A 16,498-nucleotide genomic window follows, 5' to 3' on the forward strand; every position below is an offset into this window, starting at 1 on the left:
TGGGAAGGAATGACTGTAGCTGTGTCTGGGAAGGAATGACTGTGGCTGTGTCTGGGAAGGAATGACTGTAGCTGTGTCTGGGAAGGAAGGACTGTAGCTGTGTCTGGGAAGGAATGACTGTAGCTGTGTCTGGGAAGGAATGATTGTAGCTATGTCTGGGAAGGAATGACTGTAGCTGTGTCTGGGAAGGAATGACTGTAGCTGTGTCTGGGAAGGAATGACTGTAGCTGTGTCTGGGAAGGAATGACTGTGGCTGTGTCTGGGAAGGAAGGACTGTAGCTGTGTCTGGGAAGGAATGACTGTGGCTGTGTCTGGGAAGGAATGACTGTAGCTGTGTCTGGGAAGGAATGACTGTGGCTGTGTCTGGGAAGGAATGGCTGTGGCTGGGAAGGAATGACTGTAGCTGTGGCTGGGAAGGAATGACTGTAGCTGTGTCTGGGAAGGAATGATTGTAGATATGTCTGGGAAGGAAGGACTGTAGCTGTGTCTGGGAAGAAATGGCTGTGGCTGGAAAGGAATGACTGTAGCTGTGGCTGGAAAGGAATGACTGTAGCTGTGGCTGGGAAGGAATGACTGTGGCTGTGTCTGTGAAGGAATGACTGTAGCTGTGTCTGGAAAGGAATGATTGTAGCTATGTCTAAGAAGGAAGGACTGTAGCTGTGTCTGGGAAGGAATGACTGTAGCTGTGTCTGGGAAGGAATGATTGTAGCTGTGTCTGGGAAGGAAGGACTGTGGCTGGAAAGGAAGGACTGTAGCTGTGGCTGGAAAGGAATGACTGTAGCTGTGGCTGGGAAGGAATGACTGTGGCTGTGTCTGTGAAGGAATGACTGTAGCTGTGGCTGTGTCTGGGAAGGAATGGCTGTAGCTGGGAAGGAATGACTGTAGCTGTGTCTGGGAAGGAATGACTGTAGCTATGTCTAAGAAGGAAGGACTGTAGCTGTGTCTGGGAAGGAATGACTGTGGCTGTGTCTGTTGAAGGAATGACTGTGGCTGTGTCTAGGAAGGAATGACTGTAGCTGTGGCTGGAAAGGAATGACTGTAGCTGTGGCTGGAAAGGAATGACTGTGGCTGTGTCTGGGAAGGAATGACTGTGGCTGTGTCTGGGAAGGAATGACTGTGGCTGTGCCTGGGAAGCAATGATTGTAGCTATGTCTAGGAAGGAAAGACTGTGGCTGTGTCTGGGAAGGAATGACTGTAGCTGTGGCTGGAAAGGAATGACTGTAGCTGTGGCTGGAAAGGAATGACTAGCTCTGGCTGGAAAGGAATGACTGTAGCTGTGGCTGGGAAGGAATGACTGTAGCTGTGGCTGGGAAGGAATGACTGTAGCTGTGGCTGGGAAGGAATGACTGTAGCTGTGGCTGGGAAGGAATGACTGTAGCTGTGGCTGGGAAGGAATGACTGTAGCTGTGGCTGGGAAGGAATGACTGTAGCTGTGGCTGGGAAGGAATGACTAGCTGTGGCTGGGAAGGAATGACTGTAGCTGTGGCTGGAAAGGAATGACTGTAGCTGTGTCTGGGAAGGAATGACTGTGGCTGTGTCTGGGAAGGAATGATTGTAGCTGTGGCTGGGAAGGAATGACTGTAGCTGTGGCTGGGAAGGAATGACTGTAGCTGTGGCTGGGAAGGAATGACTGTAGCTGTGTCTGGGAAGGAATGACTGTGGCGGTGTCTGGGAAGGAATGACTGTAGCTGGGAAGGAATGACTGTAGCTGTGGCTGGGAAGGAATGACTGTAGCTGTGGCTGGGAAGGAATGACTGTAGCTGTGGCTGGGAAGGAATGACTGTGGCTGTGTCTGGGAAGGAATGACTGTAGCTGTGGCTGGGAAGGAATGACTGTAGCTGTGGCTGGGAAGGAATGACTGTAGCTGTGGCTGGAAAGGAATGACTGTAGCTGTGTCTGGGAAGGAATGACTGTGGCTGTGTCTGGGAAGGAATGATTGTAGCTGTGTCTGGGAAGGAATGACTGTAGCTGTGTCTGGGAAGGAATGACTGTAGCTGTGTCTGGGAAGGAAGGACTGTAGCTGTGTCTGGGAAGGAATGACTGTAGCTGTGGCTGGGAAGGAATGACTGTAGCTGTGGCTGGGAAGGAATGACTGTAGCTGTGGCTGGAAAGGAATGACTGTAGCTGTGTCTGGGAAGGAATGGCTGTAGCTGGGAAGGAATGACTGTAGCTGTGTCTGGGAAGGAATGACTGTAGCTGTGGCTGGAAAGGAATGACTGTAGCTGTGGCTGGAAAGGAATGACTGTAGCTGTGTCTGGGAAGGAATGATTGTAGCTGTGTCTGGGAAGGAAGGACTGTAGCTGTGTCTGGGAAGGAATGACTGTAGCTGTGGCTGGAAAGGAATGACTGTAGCTGTGTCTGGGAAGGAATGACTGTAGCTGTGTCTGGGAAGGAATGACTGTAGCTGTGTCTGGGAAGGAGTGGCTGTGGCTGTGTCTGGGAAGGAATGACTGTAGCTGTGTCTGGGAAGGAATGACTGTAGCTGTGTCTGGGAAGGAATGACTGTAGCTGTGGCTGGAAAGGAATGACTGTAGCTGTGTCTGGGAAGGAATGACTGTAGCTGTGTCTGGGAAGGAATGACTGTAGCTGTGTCTGGGAAGGAGTGGCTGTGGCTGTGTCTGGGAAGGAATGACTGTAGCTGTGTCTGGGAAGGAAGGACTGTAGCTGTGTCTGGGAAGGAATGACTGTAGCTGTGGCTGGGAAGGAATGACTGTAGCTGTGTCTGGGAAGGAATGACTGTGGCTGTGTCTGGGAAGGAATGACTGTAGCTGTGTCTGGGAAGGAATGACTGTAGCTGTGTCTGGAAAGGAATGACTGTAGCTGTGTCTGGGAAGGAATGACTGTGGCTGTGTCTGGGAAGGAATGACTGTAGCTGGGAAGGAATGACTGTAGCTGTGGCTGGGAAGGAATGACTGTAGCTGTGGCTGGGAAGGAATGACTGTAGCTGTGGCTGGGAAGGAAGGACTGTAGCTGTGTCTGGGAAGGAATGACTGTAGCTGTGGCTGGGAAGGAATGACTGGCTGTGTCTGGGAAGGAATGACTGTGGCTGTGTCTGGGAAGGAATGACTGTAGCTGTGTCTGGGAAGGAAGGACTGTAGCTGTGCCTGGGAAGCAATGATTGTAGCTATGTCTAGGAAGGAAAGACTGTGGCTGTGTCTGGGAAGGAATGACTGTAGCTGTGGCTGGAAAGGAATGACTGTAGCTGTGGCTGGAAAGGAATGACTGTAGCTGTGGCTGGAAAGGAATGACTGTGGCTGTGTCTGGGAAGGAATGACTGTGGCTGTGTCTGGGAAGGAATGACTGTGGCTGTGCCTGGGAAGGAATGACTGTGGCTGTGTCTGGGAAGGAATGACTGTGGCTGTGCCTGGGAAGCAATGATTGTAGCTATGTCTAGGAAGGAAAGACTGTGGCTGTGTCTGGGAAGGAATGACTGTAGCTGTGGCTGGAAAGGAATGACTGTAGCTGTGGCTGGAAAGGAATGACTAGCTCTGGCTGGAAAGGAATGACTGTAGCTGTGGCTGGGAAGGAATGACTAGCTGTGGCTGGGAAGGAATGACTGTAGCTGTGGCTGGGAAGGAATGACTGTAGCTGTGGCTGGGAAGGAATGACTGTAGCTGTGGCTGGGAAGGAATGACTGTAGCTGTGGCTGGAAAGGAATGACTGTAGCTGTGTCTGGGAAGGAATGACTGTGGCTGTGTCTGGGAAGGAATGATTGTAGCTGTGGCTGGGAAGGAATGACTGTAGCTGTGGCTGGGAAGGAATGACTGTAGCTGTGTCTGGGAAGGAATGACTGTGGCTGTGTCTGGGAAGGAATGACTGTAGCTGTGTCTGGGAAGGAATGACTGTAGCTGTGTTTGGAAAGGAATGACTGTAGCTGTGTCTGGGAAGGAATGACTGTGGCTGTGTCTGGGAAGGAATGACTGTAGCTGGGAAGGAATGACTGTAGCTGTGGCTGGGAAGGAATGACTGTAGCTGTGGCTGGGAAGGAATGACTGTAGCTGTGGCTGGGAAGGAATGACTGTAGCTGTGGCTGGGAAGGAATGACTGTGGCTGTGTCTGGGAAGGAATGACTAGCTGTGGCTGGGAAGGAATGACTGTAGCTGTGGCTGGGAAGGAATGACTGTAGCTGTGGCTGGAAAGGAATGACTGTAGCTGTGTCTGGGAAGGAATGACTGTGGCTGTGTCTGGGAAGGAATGATTGTAGCTGTGTCTGGGAAGGAATGACTGTAGCTGTGTCTGGGAAGGAATGATTGTAGCTGTGTCTGGGAAGGAAGGACTGTAGCTGTGTCTGGGAAGGAATGACTGTAGCTGTGGCTGGGAAGGAATGACTGTAGCTGTGGCTGGGAAGGAATGACTAGCTGTGGCTGGAAAGGAATGACTGTAGCTGTGTCTGGGAAGGAATGGCTGTAGCTGGGAAGGAATGACTGTAGCTGTGTCTGGGAAGGAATGACTGTAGCTGTGGCTGGAAAGGAATGACTGTAGCTGTGGCTGGAAAGGAATGACTGTAGCTGTGTCTGGGAAGGAATGATTGTAGCTGTGTCTGGGAAGGAAGGACTGTAGCTGTGTCTGGGAAGGAATGACTGTAGCTGTGGCTGGAAAGGAATGACTGTAGCTGTGTCTGGGAAGGAATGACTGTAGCTGTGTCTGGGAAGGAATGACTGTAGCTGTGTCTGGGAAGGAGTGGCTGTGGCTGTGTCTGGGAAGGAATGACTGTAGCTGTGTCTGGGAAGGAATGACTGTAGCTGTGTCTGGGAAGGAATGACTGTAGCTGTGTCTGGAAAGGAATGACTGTAGCTGTGTCTGGGAAGGAATGACTGTAGCTGTGTCTGGGAAGGAATGACTGTAGCTGTGTCTGGGAAGGAGTGGCTGTGGCTGTGTCTGGGAAGGAATGACTGTAGCTGTGTCTGGGAAGGAAGGACTGTAGCTGTGTCTGGGAAGGAATGACTGTAGCTGTGGCTGGGAAGGAATGACTGTAGCTGTGTCTGGGAAGGAATGACTGTGGCTGTGTCTGGGAAGGAATGACTGTAGCTGTGTCTGGGAAGGAATGACTGTAGCTGTGTCTGGAAAGGAATGACTGTAGCTGTGTCTGGGAAGGAATGACTGTAGCTGTGGCTGGGAAGGAATGACTGGCTGTGTCTGGGAAGGAATGACTGTGGCTGTGTCTGGGAAGGAATGACTGTAGCTGTGTCTGGGAAGGAATGACTGTAGCTGGGAAGGAATGACTGTAGCTGTGGCTGGGAAGGAATGACTGTAGCTGTGGCTGGGAAGGAATGACTGTAGCTGTGGCTGGGAAGGAAGGACTGTAGCTGTGTCTGGGAAGGAATGACTGTAGCTGTGGCTGGGAAGGAATGACTGGCTGTGTCTGGGAAGGAATGACTGTGGCTGTGTCTGGGAAGGAATGACTGTAGCTGTGTCTGGGAAGGAAGGACTGTAGCTGTGTCTGGGAAGGAAGGACTGTAGCTGTGTCTGGGAAGGAAGGACTGTAGCTGTGTCTGGGAAGGAAGGACTGTAGCTGTGTCTGGGAAGGAAGGACTGTAGCTGTGTCTGGGAAGGAAGGACTGTAGCTGTGGCTGGGAAGGAAGGACTGTAGCTGTGGCTGGGATGGAAGGACTGTAGCTGTGGCTGGGAAGGAATGACTGTGGCTGTGTCTGGGAAGGAATGACTGTGGCTGTGGCTGGGAAGGAATGACTGTGGCTGTGGCTGGGAAGGAATGACTGTAGCTGTGTCTGGGAAGGAAGGACTGTAGCTGTGGCTGGAAAGGAATGACTGTAGCTGTGTCTGGGAAGGAATGACTGTGGCTGTGTGTGGGAAGGAATGATTGTAGCTGTGTCTGGGAAGGAATGACTGTAGCTGTGTCTGGGAAGGAATGACTGTGGCTGTGTCTGGGAAGGAATGACTGTGGCTGTGTCTGGAAAGGAAGGACTGTAGCAGTGTCTGGGAAGGAATGACTGTAGCTGTGTCTGGGAAGGAATGACTGTAGCTGTGTCTGGGAAGGAATGATTGTAGCTGTGTCTGGGAAGGAATGACTGTAGCTGTGTCTGGGAAGGAATGGCTGTGGCTGGGAAGGAAGGACTGTGGCTGTGTCTGGAAAGGAATGACTGTAGCTGTGTCTGGGAAGGAATGACTGTAGCTGTGTCTGGGAAGGAATGACTGTAGCTGTGGCTGGGAAGGAATGACTGTAGCTGGAAAGGAATGACTGTAGCTGTGGCTGGGAAGGAATGACTGTAGCTGTGTCTGGGAAGGACTGTAGCTGTGTCTGGGAAGGAATGACTGTAGCTGTGTCTGGGAAGGAATGATTGTAGCTGTGTCTGGGAAGGAAGGACTGTAGCTGTGTCTGGGAAGGAATGATTGTAGCTGTGTCTGGGAAGGAATGATTGTAGCTGTGTCTGGGAAGGAATGATTGTAGCTGTGTCTGGGAAGGAAGGACTGTAGCTGTGGCTGGAAAGGAATGACTGTAGCTGTGGCTGGAAAGGAATGACTGTAGCTGTGTCTGGGAAGGAATGATTGTAGCTGTGTCTGGGAAGGAAGGACTGTAGCTGTGTCTGGGAAGGAATGACTGTAGCTGGAAAGGAATGACTGTAGCTGTGTCTGGGAAGGAATGACTGTAGCTGTGTCTGGGAAGGAATGACTGTAGCTGTGTCTGGGAAGGAGTGGCTGTGGCTGTGTCTGGGAAGGAATGACTGTAGCTGTGTCTGGGAAGGAATGACTGTAGCTGTGTCTGGGAAGGAATGACTGTAGCTGTGGCTGGAAAGGAATGACTGTAGCTGTGTCTGGGAAGGAATGACTGTAGCTGTGTCTGGGAAGGAATGACTGTAGCTGTGTCTGGGAAGGAGTGGCTGTGGCTGTGTCTGGGAAGGAATGACTGTAGCTGTGTCTGGGAAGGAAGGACTGTAGCTGTGTCTGGGAAGGAATGACTGTAGCTGTGGCTGGGAAGGAATGACTGTAGCTGTGTCTGGGAAGGAATGACTGTGGCTGTGTCTGGGAAGGAATGACTGTAGCTGTGTCTGGGAAGGAATGACTGTAGCTGTGTCTGGAAAGGAATGACTGTAGCTGTATCTGGGAAGGAATGACTGTGGCTGTGTCTGGGAAGGAATGACTGTAGCTGGGAAGGAATGACTGTAGCTGTGGCTGGGAAGGAATGACTGTAGCTGTGGCTGGGAAGGAATGACTGTAGCTGTGGCTGGGAAGGAAGGACTGTAGCTGTGTCTGGGAAGGAATGACTGTAGCTGTGGCTGGGAAGGAATGACTGGCTGTGTCTGGGAAGGAATGACTGTGGCTGTGTCTGGGAAGGAATGACTGTAGCTGTGTCTGGGAAGGAAGGACTGTAGCTGTGCCTGGGAAGCAATGATTGTAGCTATGTCTAGGAAGGAAAGACTGTGGCTGTGTCTGGGAAGGAATGACTGTAGCTGTGGCTGGAAAGGAATGACTGTAGCTGTGGCTGGAAAGGAATGACTGTAGCTGTGGCTGGAAAGGAATGACTGTGGCTGTGTCTGGGAAGGAATGACTGTGGCTGTGTCTGGGAAGGAATGACTGTGGCTGTGCCTGGGAAGGAATGACTGTGGCTGTGTCTGGGAAGGAATGACTGTGGCTGTGCCTGGGAAGCAATGATTGTAGCTATGTCTAGGAAGGAAAGACTGTGGCTGTGTCTGGGAAGGAATGACTGTAGCTGTGGCTGGAAAGGAATGACTGTAGCTGTGGCTGGAAAGGAATGACTAGCTCTGGCTGGAAAGGAATGACTGTAGCTGTGGCTGGGAAGGAATGACTGTAGCTGTGGCTGGGAAGGAATGACTGTAGCTGTGGCTGGGAAGGAATGACTGTAGCTGTGGCTGGGAAGGAATGACTGTAGCTGTGGCTGGAAAGGAATGACTGTAGCTGTGTCTGGGAAGGAATGACTGTGGCTGTGTCTGGGAAGGAATGATTGTGGCTGTGGCTGGGAAGGAATGACTGTAGCTGTGGCTGGGAAGGAATGACTGTAGCTGTGGCTGGGAAGGAATGACTGTAGCTGTGTCTGGGAAGGAATGACTGTGGCTGTGTCTGGGAAGGAATGACTGTAGCTGTGTCTGGGAAGGAATGACTGTAGCTGTGTTTGGAAAGGAATGACTGTAGCTGTGTCTGGGAAGGAATGACTGTGGCTGTGTCTGGGAAGGAATGACTGTAGCTGGGAAGGAATGACTGTAGCTGTGGCTGGGAAGGAATGACTGTAGCTGTGGCTGGGAAGGAATGACTGTAGCTGTGGCTGGGAAGGAATGACTGTAGCTGTGGCTGGGAAGGAATGACTGTGGCTGTGTCTGGGAAGGAATGACTAGCTGTGGCTGGGAAGGAATGACTGTAGCTGTGGCTGGGAAGGAATGACTGTAGCTGTGGCTGGAAAGGAATGACTGTAGCTGTGTCTGGGAAGGAATGACTGTGGCTGTGTCTGGGAAGGAATGATTGTAGCTGTGTCTGGGAAGGAATGACTGTAGCTGTGTCTGGGAAGGAATGATTGTAGCTGTGTCTGGGAAGGAAGGACTGTAGCTGTGTCTGGGAAGGAATGACTGTAGCTGTGGCTGGGAAGGAATGACTGTAGCTGTGGCTGGGAAGGAATGACTGTAGCTGTGGCTGGAAAGGAATGACTGTAGCTGTGTCTGGGAAGGAATGGCTGTAGCTGGGAAGGAATGACTGTAGCTGTGTCTGGGAAGGAATGACTGTAGCTGTGGCTGGAAAGGAATGACTGTAGCTGTGGCTGGAAAGGAATGACTGTAGCTGTGTCTGGGAAGGAATGATTGTAGCTGTGTCTGGGAAGGAAGGACTGTAGCTGTGGCTGGAAAGGAATGACTGTAGCTGTGTCTGGGAAGGAATGACTGTAGCTGTGTCTGGGAAGGAATGACTGTAGCTGTGTCTGGGAAGGAGTGGCTGTGGCTGTGTCTGGGAAGGAATGACTGTAGCTGTGTCTGGGAAGGAATGACTGTAGCTGTGTCTGGGAAGGAATGACTAGCTGTGTCTGGAAAGGAATGACTGTAGCTGTGTCTGGGAAGGAATGACTGTAGCTGTGTCTGGGAAGGAATGACTGTAGCTGTGTCTGGGAAGGAGTGGCTGTGGCTGTGTCTGGGAAGGAATGACTGTAGCTGTGTCTGGGAAGGAAGGACTGTAGCTGTGTCTGGGAAGGAATGACTGTAGCTGTGGCTGGGAAGGAATGACTGTAGCTGTGTCTGGGAAGGAATGACTGTGGCTGTGTCTGGGAAGGAATGACTGTAGCTGTGTCTGGGAAGGAATGACTGTAGCTGTGTCTGGAAAGGAATGACTGTAGCTGTGTCTGGGAAGGAATGACTGTAGCTGTGTCTGGGAAGGAATGACTGGCTGTGTCTGGGAAGGAATGACTGTGGCTGTGTCTGGGAAGGAATGACTGTAGCTGTGTCTGGGAAGGAATGACTGTAGCTGTGGCTGGGAAGGAATGACTGTAGCTGTGGCTGGGAAGGAATGACTGTAGCTGTGTCTGGGAAGGAAGGACTGTAGCTGTGTCTGGGAAGGAATGACTGTAGCTGTGGCTGGGAAGGAATGACTGGCTGTGTCTGGGAAGGAATGACTGTGTCTGGGAAGGAATGACTGTAGCTGTGTCTGGGAAGGAAGGACTGTAGCTGTGTCTGGGAAGGAAGGACTGTAGCTGTGTCTGGGAAGGAAGGACTGTAGCTGTGTCTGGGAAGGAAGGACTGTAGCTGTGTCTGGGAAGGAAGGACTGTAGCTGTGTCTGGGAAGGAAGGACTGTAGCTGTGGCTGGGAAGGAAGGACTGTAGCTGTGGCTGGGAAGGAAGGACTGTAGCTGTGGCTGGGAAGGAATGACTGTGGCTGTGTCTGGGAAGGAATGACTGTGGCTGTGGCTGGGAAGGAATGACTGTAGCTGTGGCTGGGAAGGAATGACTGTAGCTGTGTCTGGGAAGGAAGGACTGTAGCTGTGGCTGGAAAGGAATGACTGTAGCTGTGTCTGGGAAGGAATGACTGTGGCTGTGTCTGGGAAGGAATGATTGTAGCTGTGTCTGGGAAGGAATGACTGTGGCTGTGTCTGGGAAGGAATGATTGTAGCTGTGTCTGGGAAGGAATGACTGTAGCTGTGTCTGGGAAGGAATGACTGTGGCTGTGTCTGGGAAGGAATGACTGTGGCTGTGTCTGGAAAGGAAGGACTGTAGCAGTGTCTGGGAAGGAATGACTGTAGCTGTGTCTGGGAAGGAATGATTGTAGCTGTGTCTGGGAAGGAATGACTGTAGCTGTGTCTGGGAAGGAATGACTGTGGCTGTGTCTGGGAAGGAAGGACTGTGGCTGTGTCTGGAAAGGAATGACTGTAGCTGTGTCTGGGAAGGAATGACTGTAGCTGTGTCTGGGAAGGAATGACTGTAGCTGTGGCTGGGAAGGAATGACTGTAGCTGGAAAGGAATGACTGTAGCTGTGGCTGGGAAGGAATGACTGTAGCTGTGTCTGGGAAGGAATGACTGTAGCTGGAAAGGAATGACTGTAGCTGTGGCTGGGAAGGAATGACTGTAGCTGTGTCTGGGAAGGACTGTAGCTGTGTCTGGGAAGGAATGACTGTAGCTGTGTCTGGGAAGGAATGATTGTAGCTGTGTCTGGGAAGGAAGGACTGTAGCTGTGTCTGGGAAGGAATGATTGTAGCTGTGTCTGGGAAGGAATGATTGTAGCTGTGTCTGGGAAGGAAGGACTGTAGCTGTGTCTGGGAAGGAATGACTGTAGCTGTGGCTGGGAAGGAATGACTGTAGCTGTGGCTGGGAAGGAATGACTGTAGCTGTGGCTGGAAAGGAATGACTGTAGCTGTGTCTGGGAAGGAATGGCTGTAGCTGGGAAGGAATGACTGTAGCTGTGTCTGGGAAGGAATGACTGTAGCTGTGGCTGGAAAGGAATGACTGTAGCTGTGGCTGGAAAGGAATGACTGTAGCTGTGTCTGGGAAGGAATGATTGTAGCTGTGTCTGGGAAGGAAGGACTGTAGCTGTGTCTGGGAAGGAATGACTGTAGCTGTGTCTGGGAAGGAGTGGCTGTGGCTGTGTCTGGGAAGGAATGACTGTAGCTGTGGCTGGAAAGGAATGACTGTAGCTGTGTCTGGGAAGGAATGACTGTAGCTGTGTCTGGGAAGGAATGACTGTAGCTGTGTCTGGGAAGGAATGACTGTAGCTGTGTCTGGGAAGGAAGGACTGTAGCTGTGTCTGGGAAGGAATGACTGTGGCTGTGTCTGGGAAGGAAGGACTGTAGCTGTGTCTGGGAAGGAATGACTGTAGCTGTGTCTGGGAAGGAATGACTGTAGCTGTGTCTGGGAAGGAAGGACTGTAGCTGTGTCTGGGAAGGAAGGACTGTAGCTGTGGCTGGGAAGGAATGACTGTGGCTGTGTCTGGGAAGGAATGACTGTGGCTGTGGCTGGGAAGGAATGACTGTAGCTGTGGCTGGGAAGGAATGACTGTAGCTGTGGCTGGGAAGGAATGACTGTAGCTGTGGCTGGGAAGGAATGACTGTAGCTGTGGCTGGGAAGGAATGACTGTGGCTGTGTCTGGGAAGGAATGATTGTAGCTGTGTCTGGGAAGGAATGACTGTAGCTGTGTCTGGGAAGGAATGACTGTAGCTGTGTCTGGGAAGGAATGACTGTAGCTGTGTCTGGGAAGGAATGACTGTAGCTGTGTCTGGGAAGGAATGACTGTAGCTGTGTCTGGGAAGGAATGACTGTGGCTGTGTCTGGGAAGGAATGACTGTAGCTGTGTCTGGGAAGGAAGGACTGTAGCTGTGTCTGGGAAGGAATGACTGTAGCTGTGTCTGGGAAGGAATGATTGTAGCTGTGTCTGGGAAGGAATGACTGTAGCTGTGTCTGGGAAGGAATGACTGTAGCTGTGTCTGGGAAGGAATGACTGTAGCTGTGTCTGGGAAGGAATGACTGTGGCTGTGTCTGGGAAGGAAGGACTGTAGCTGTGTCTGGGAAGGAATGACTGTGGCTGTGTCTGGGAAGGAATGACTGTAGCTGTGTCTGGGAAGGAATGACTGTGGCTGTGTCTGGGAAGGAATGACTGTGGCTGTGGCTGGGAAGGAATGACTGTAGCTGTGGCTGGGAAGGAATGACTGTAGCTGTGGCTGGGAAGGAATGACTGTAGCTGTGTCTGGGAAGGAATGATTGTAGATATGTCTGGGAAGGAAGGACTGTAGCTGTGTCTGGGAAGAAATGGCTGTGGCTGGAAAGGAATGACTGTAGCTGTGGCTGGAAAGGAATGACTGTGGCTGGGAAGGAATGACTGTAGCTGTGTCTGGGAAGGAATGATTGTAGATATGTCTGGGAAGAAAGGACTGTAGCTGTGTCTGGGAAGAAATGGCTGTGGCTGTGTCTGGGAAGGAATGATTGTAGCTATGTCTGGGAAGGATTGACTGTAGCTGTGTCTGGGAAGGAATGACTGTAGCTGTGTCTGGGAAGGAATGACTGTAGCTGTGTCTGGGAAGGAATGACTGTGGCTGTGTCTGGGAAGGAATGACTGTAGCTGTGTCTGGGAAGGAATGACTGTGGCTGTGTCTATGAAGGAAGGACTGTAGCTGTGTCTGGGAAGGAATGACTGTGGCTGTGTCTGGGAAGGAAGGACTGTAGCTGTGGCTGGGAAGGAAGGACTGTAGCTGTGGCTGGAAAGGAATGACTGTAGCTGTGTCTGGGAAGGAATGACTGTAGCTGTGTCTAGAAAGGAATGACTGTAGCTGTGTCTGGGATGGAATGACTGTAGCTGTGTCTAGAAAGGAATGACTGTAGCTGTGTCTGGGAAGGAATGACTGTAGCTGGGAAGGAAGGACTGTAGCTGTTGCTGGGAAGGAATGACTGGCTGTGGCTGGGAAGGAATGGCTGTGGCTGGGAAGGAATGACTGTGGCTGTGTCTGGAAAGGAATGACTGTGGCTGTGTCTGGAAAGGAATGACTGTAGCTGTGTCTGGGATGGAAGGACTGTAGCTGTGGCTGGGAAGGAATGACTGTAGCTGTGGCTGGAAAGGAATGACTGTAGCTGTGTCTGGGAAGGAATGACTGTAGCTGTGTCTAGAAAGGAATGACTGTAGCTGTGTCTGGGAAGGAATGACTGTAGCTGTGTCTGGGAAGGAATGACTGTGTCTGGGAAGGAATGACTGTGGCTGTGTCTGGGAAGGAAGGACTGTAGCTGTGTCTGGGAAGGAATGACTGTAGCTGTGGCTGGAAAGGAATTACTGTAGCTGTGGCTGGAAAGGAATGACTGTAGCTGTGGCTGGAAAGGAATGACTATAGCTGTGTCTGGAAAGGAATGACTGTAGCTGTGTCTGGGAAGGAATGACTGTGGCTGTGTCTGGGAAGGAATGGCTTTTACTGCAGATGAACACACCGCTGCTTTTCCCTTTGTTACTTATCGCACTCCCCGAATACCCCCTATCGTGTCTCTTACAGTCCTGATAAATTCCGGATCCAGGCATGAAAACAAGTATCTCAGCGGCATCTCCCACTTCCTGGAAAAGCTGGCCTTCTCCGTAAGTGTAATTTACAGTACACAACCAGTGTTTGTATCTGTGTGTGACACACCTGTGTAATACTATGGATCAGTGTGCGTCCGCTATCGCCCCAAATATTCCACATCCCATTGGTGTGCGCCAGCTATCGCCCCCAATATCACACATCCCATCAGTGTGCACCAGCTATCGCCCCAAATATCACACACCACATCAGTGTCACCCGCACCGCACCACACCACATCAGTGTCACCCGCACCGCACCACATCAGTGTCACACGCACCGCACCACACCACACCACATCAGTGTCACACGCACCGCACCACATCAGTGTCACACGCACCACACCACATCAGTGTCACCCGCACCACACCACATCAGTGTCACACGCACCGCACCACACCACACCACATCAGTGTCACACGCACCACATCAGTGTCACACGGTGCGTGTCACACGCACCACATCAGTGTCACACGCACCGCACCACACCACATCAGTGTCACACGCACCGCATCAGTGTCAGACGCACCGCGCCCATGAAGTGTCAGACGCACCGCGCCCATGAAGTGTCAGACGCACCGCGCCCATGAAGTGTCAGACGCACCGCGCCCATGAAGTGTCAGACGCACCGCGCCCATGAAGTGTCAGACGCACCGCGCCCATGAAGTGTCAGACGCACCGCGCCCATGAAGTGTCAGACGCACCGCGCCCACGAAGTGTCAGACGCACCGCACCCATGAAGTGTCGCGCTCCCAGATAACAGCAAGCGGTTGTGTTTCCTGTGTGTTGCAGGCTACGGCTCGGTTTGGCAGTAAAGATGAGATCCTGCTGACACTGGAGAAACACGGGGGGATCTGTGACTGCCAGACCTCCAGGTGAGTGCCCCCTTGTTGTTATGTAGGGTGTGTGGGTGATGTATAAGGTAAGCGGATTACTCCCTAACGCTGTGTCGCTCTTACAGCTCATATGCCCAACCCTATGTACTGTCCTCGTTACACTGAGACACACATGGAAGGTGGGTGTAGCACCTGCTGCCTCCGGGGGATTGGTCACATAGTAACGCCCCCTGCTGCAGGCCACACCTCCCAGGTATCATAGGCGGAACCAGCGTTACCTGTGTCCTCGGGATGTTTACCCAGTCTCATAAATCCATTTTATTCTATGTTACTGTCATACTCCCGGGAAGCGTTCTCTATACTCCCTGCCGGAGGGTGGGCTGGCACAGAGGGCGAGGGTCACCTGACCACCTGCAGCTCCATACTACTCCTGTAATAGAGAGTCACTGTGACCCTGCAGGAGGATGGGCTGGCACAGAGGGCGAGGGTCACCTGACCACCTGCAGCTCCATACTACTCCTGTAATAGAGTCACTGTGACCCTGCAGGAGGATGGGCTGGCACAGAGGGCGAGGGTCTCCTGACCACCTGCAGCTCCATACTACTCCTGTAATAGAGTCACTGTGACCCTGCAGGAGGATGGGCTGGCACAGAGGGCGAGGGTCACCTGACCACCTGCAGCTCCATACTACTCCTGTAATAGAGTCACTGTGACCCTGCAGGGGGATGGGCTGGCACAGAGGGCGAGGGTCTCCTGACCACCTGCAGCTCCATACTACTCCTGTAATAGAGTCACTGTGACCCTGCAGGAGGATGGGCTGGCACAGAGGGCGAGGGTCACCTGACCACCTGCAGCTCCATACTACTCCTGTAATAGAGTCACTGTGACCCTGCAGGGGGATGGGCTGGCACAGAGGGCGAGGGTCTCCTGACCACCTGCAGCTCCATACTACTCCTGTAATAGAGTCACTGTGACCCTGCAGGGGGATGGGCTGCGTTGTGTAGTGTGACCCCGCAGGGGGATGGGCTGTGTTGTGTAGTGTGACCCTGCAGGGGGATGGGCTGTGTTGTGTAGTGTGACCCCGCAGGGGGATGGGCTGTGTTGTGTAGTGTGACCCTGCAGGGGGATTGGCTGTGTTGTGTAGTGTGACCCTGCAGGGGGATTGGCTGTGTTGTGTAGTGTGACCCTGCAGGGGGATGGGCTGTGTTCTGTAGTGTGACCCCGCAGGGGGATGGGCTGTGTTCTGTAGTGTGACCCCGCAGGGGGATGGGCTGTGTTCTGTAGTGTGACCCCGCAGGGGGATGGGCTGTGTTTTGTAGTGTGACCCCGCAGGGGGATGGGCTGTGTTGTGTAGTGTGACCCCGCAGGGGGATGGGCTGTGTTCTGTAGTAGTGACCCCGCAGGGGGATGGGCTGTGTTGTGTAGTGTGACCCCGCAGGGGGATGGGCTGTGTTGTGTAGTGTGACCCCGCAGGGGGATGGGCTGTGTTGTGTAGTGTGACCCTGCAGGGGGATGGGCTGTGTTGTGTAGTGTGACCCTGCAGGGGGATGGGCTGCGTTGTGTAGTGTGACCCCGCAGGGGGATGGGCTGTGTTCTGTAGTGTGACCCCGCAGGGTGATGGGCTGCGTTGTGTAGTGTGACCCTGCAGGGGGATGGGCTGGGTTGTGTAGTGTGACCCTGCAGGGGGATGGGCTGTGTTCTGTAGTGTGACCCCGCAGGGGGATGGGCTGTGTTCTGTAGTGTGACCCCGCAGGGTGATGGGCTGCGTTGTGTAGTGTGACCCTGCAGGGGGATGGGCTGTGTTGTGTACTAGTGACCCTGCAGAGGGATGGGCTGTGTTGTGTACTAGTGACCCCGCAGGGTGATGGGCTGTGTTCTGTAGTGTGACCCCGCAGGGGGATGGGCTGTGTTCTGTAGTGTGACCCTGCAGGGGGATGGGCTGCGTTGTGTAGTGTGACCCCGCAGGGGGATGGGCTGCGTTGTGTAGTGTGACCCCGCAGGGGGATGGGCTGCGTTGTGTAGTGTGACCCTGCAGGGGGATGGGCTGTGTTGTGTAGTGTGACCCCGCAGGGGGATGGGCTGTGTTGTGTAGTGTGACCCCGCAGGGGGATGGGCTGTGTTGTGTAGTGTGACCCTGCAGGGGGATGGGCTGTGTTGTGTACTAGTGACCCTGCAGGGGGATGGGCTGTGT

General features: G+C 52.9%; 1 protein-coding gene across 1 annotated transcript in view; it reads left to right on the top strand.

The window, feature by feature from the left end:
* The window catches only part of PMPCA (peptidase, mitochondrial processing subunit alpha), a 206,831-nt gene that overhangs the window by 101,748 nt on the left and 88,585 nt on the right, over positions 1-16,498 (top strand). Inside the window, exons 3-4 of the mRNA XM_063935817.1 lie at positions 13,409-13,488; positions 14,264-14,346. Coding sequence (XP_063791887.1) covers positions 13,409-13,488; positions 14,264-14,346 — 163 coding nt within the window. The remainder of the gene's footprint in view (positions 1-13,408; positions 13,489-14,263; positions 14,347-16,498) is intronic.

This window comes from Pseudophryne corroboree, chromosome 8 (assembly GCF_028390025.1).
Source record: "Pseudophryne corroboree isolate aPseCor3 chromosome 8, aPseCor3.hap2, whole genome shotgun sequence".
Classification (NCBI taxonomy): domain Eukaryota; kingdom Metazoa; phylum Chordata; class Amphibia; order Anura; family Myobatrachidae; genus Pseudophryne; species Pseudophryne corroboree.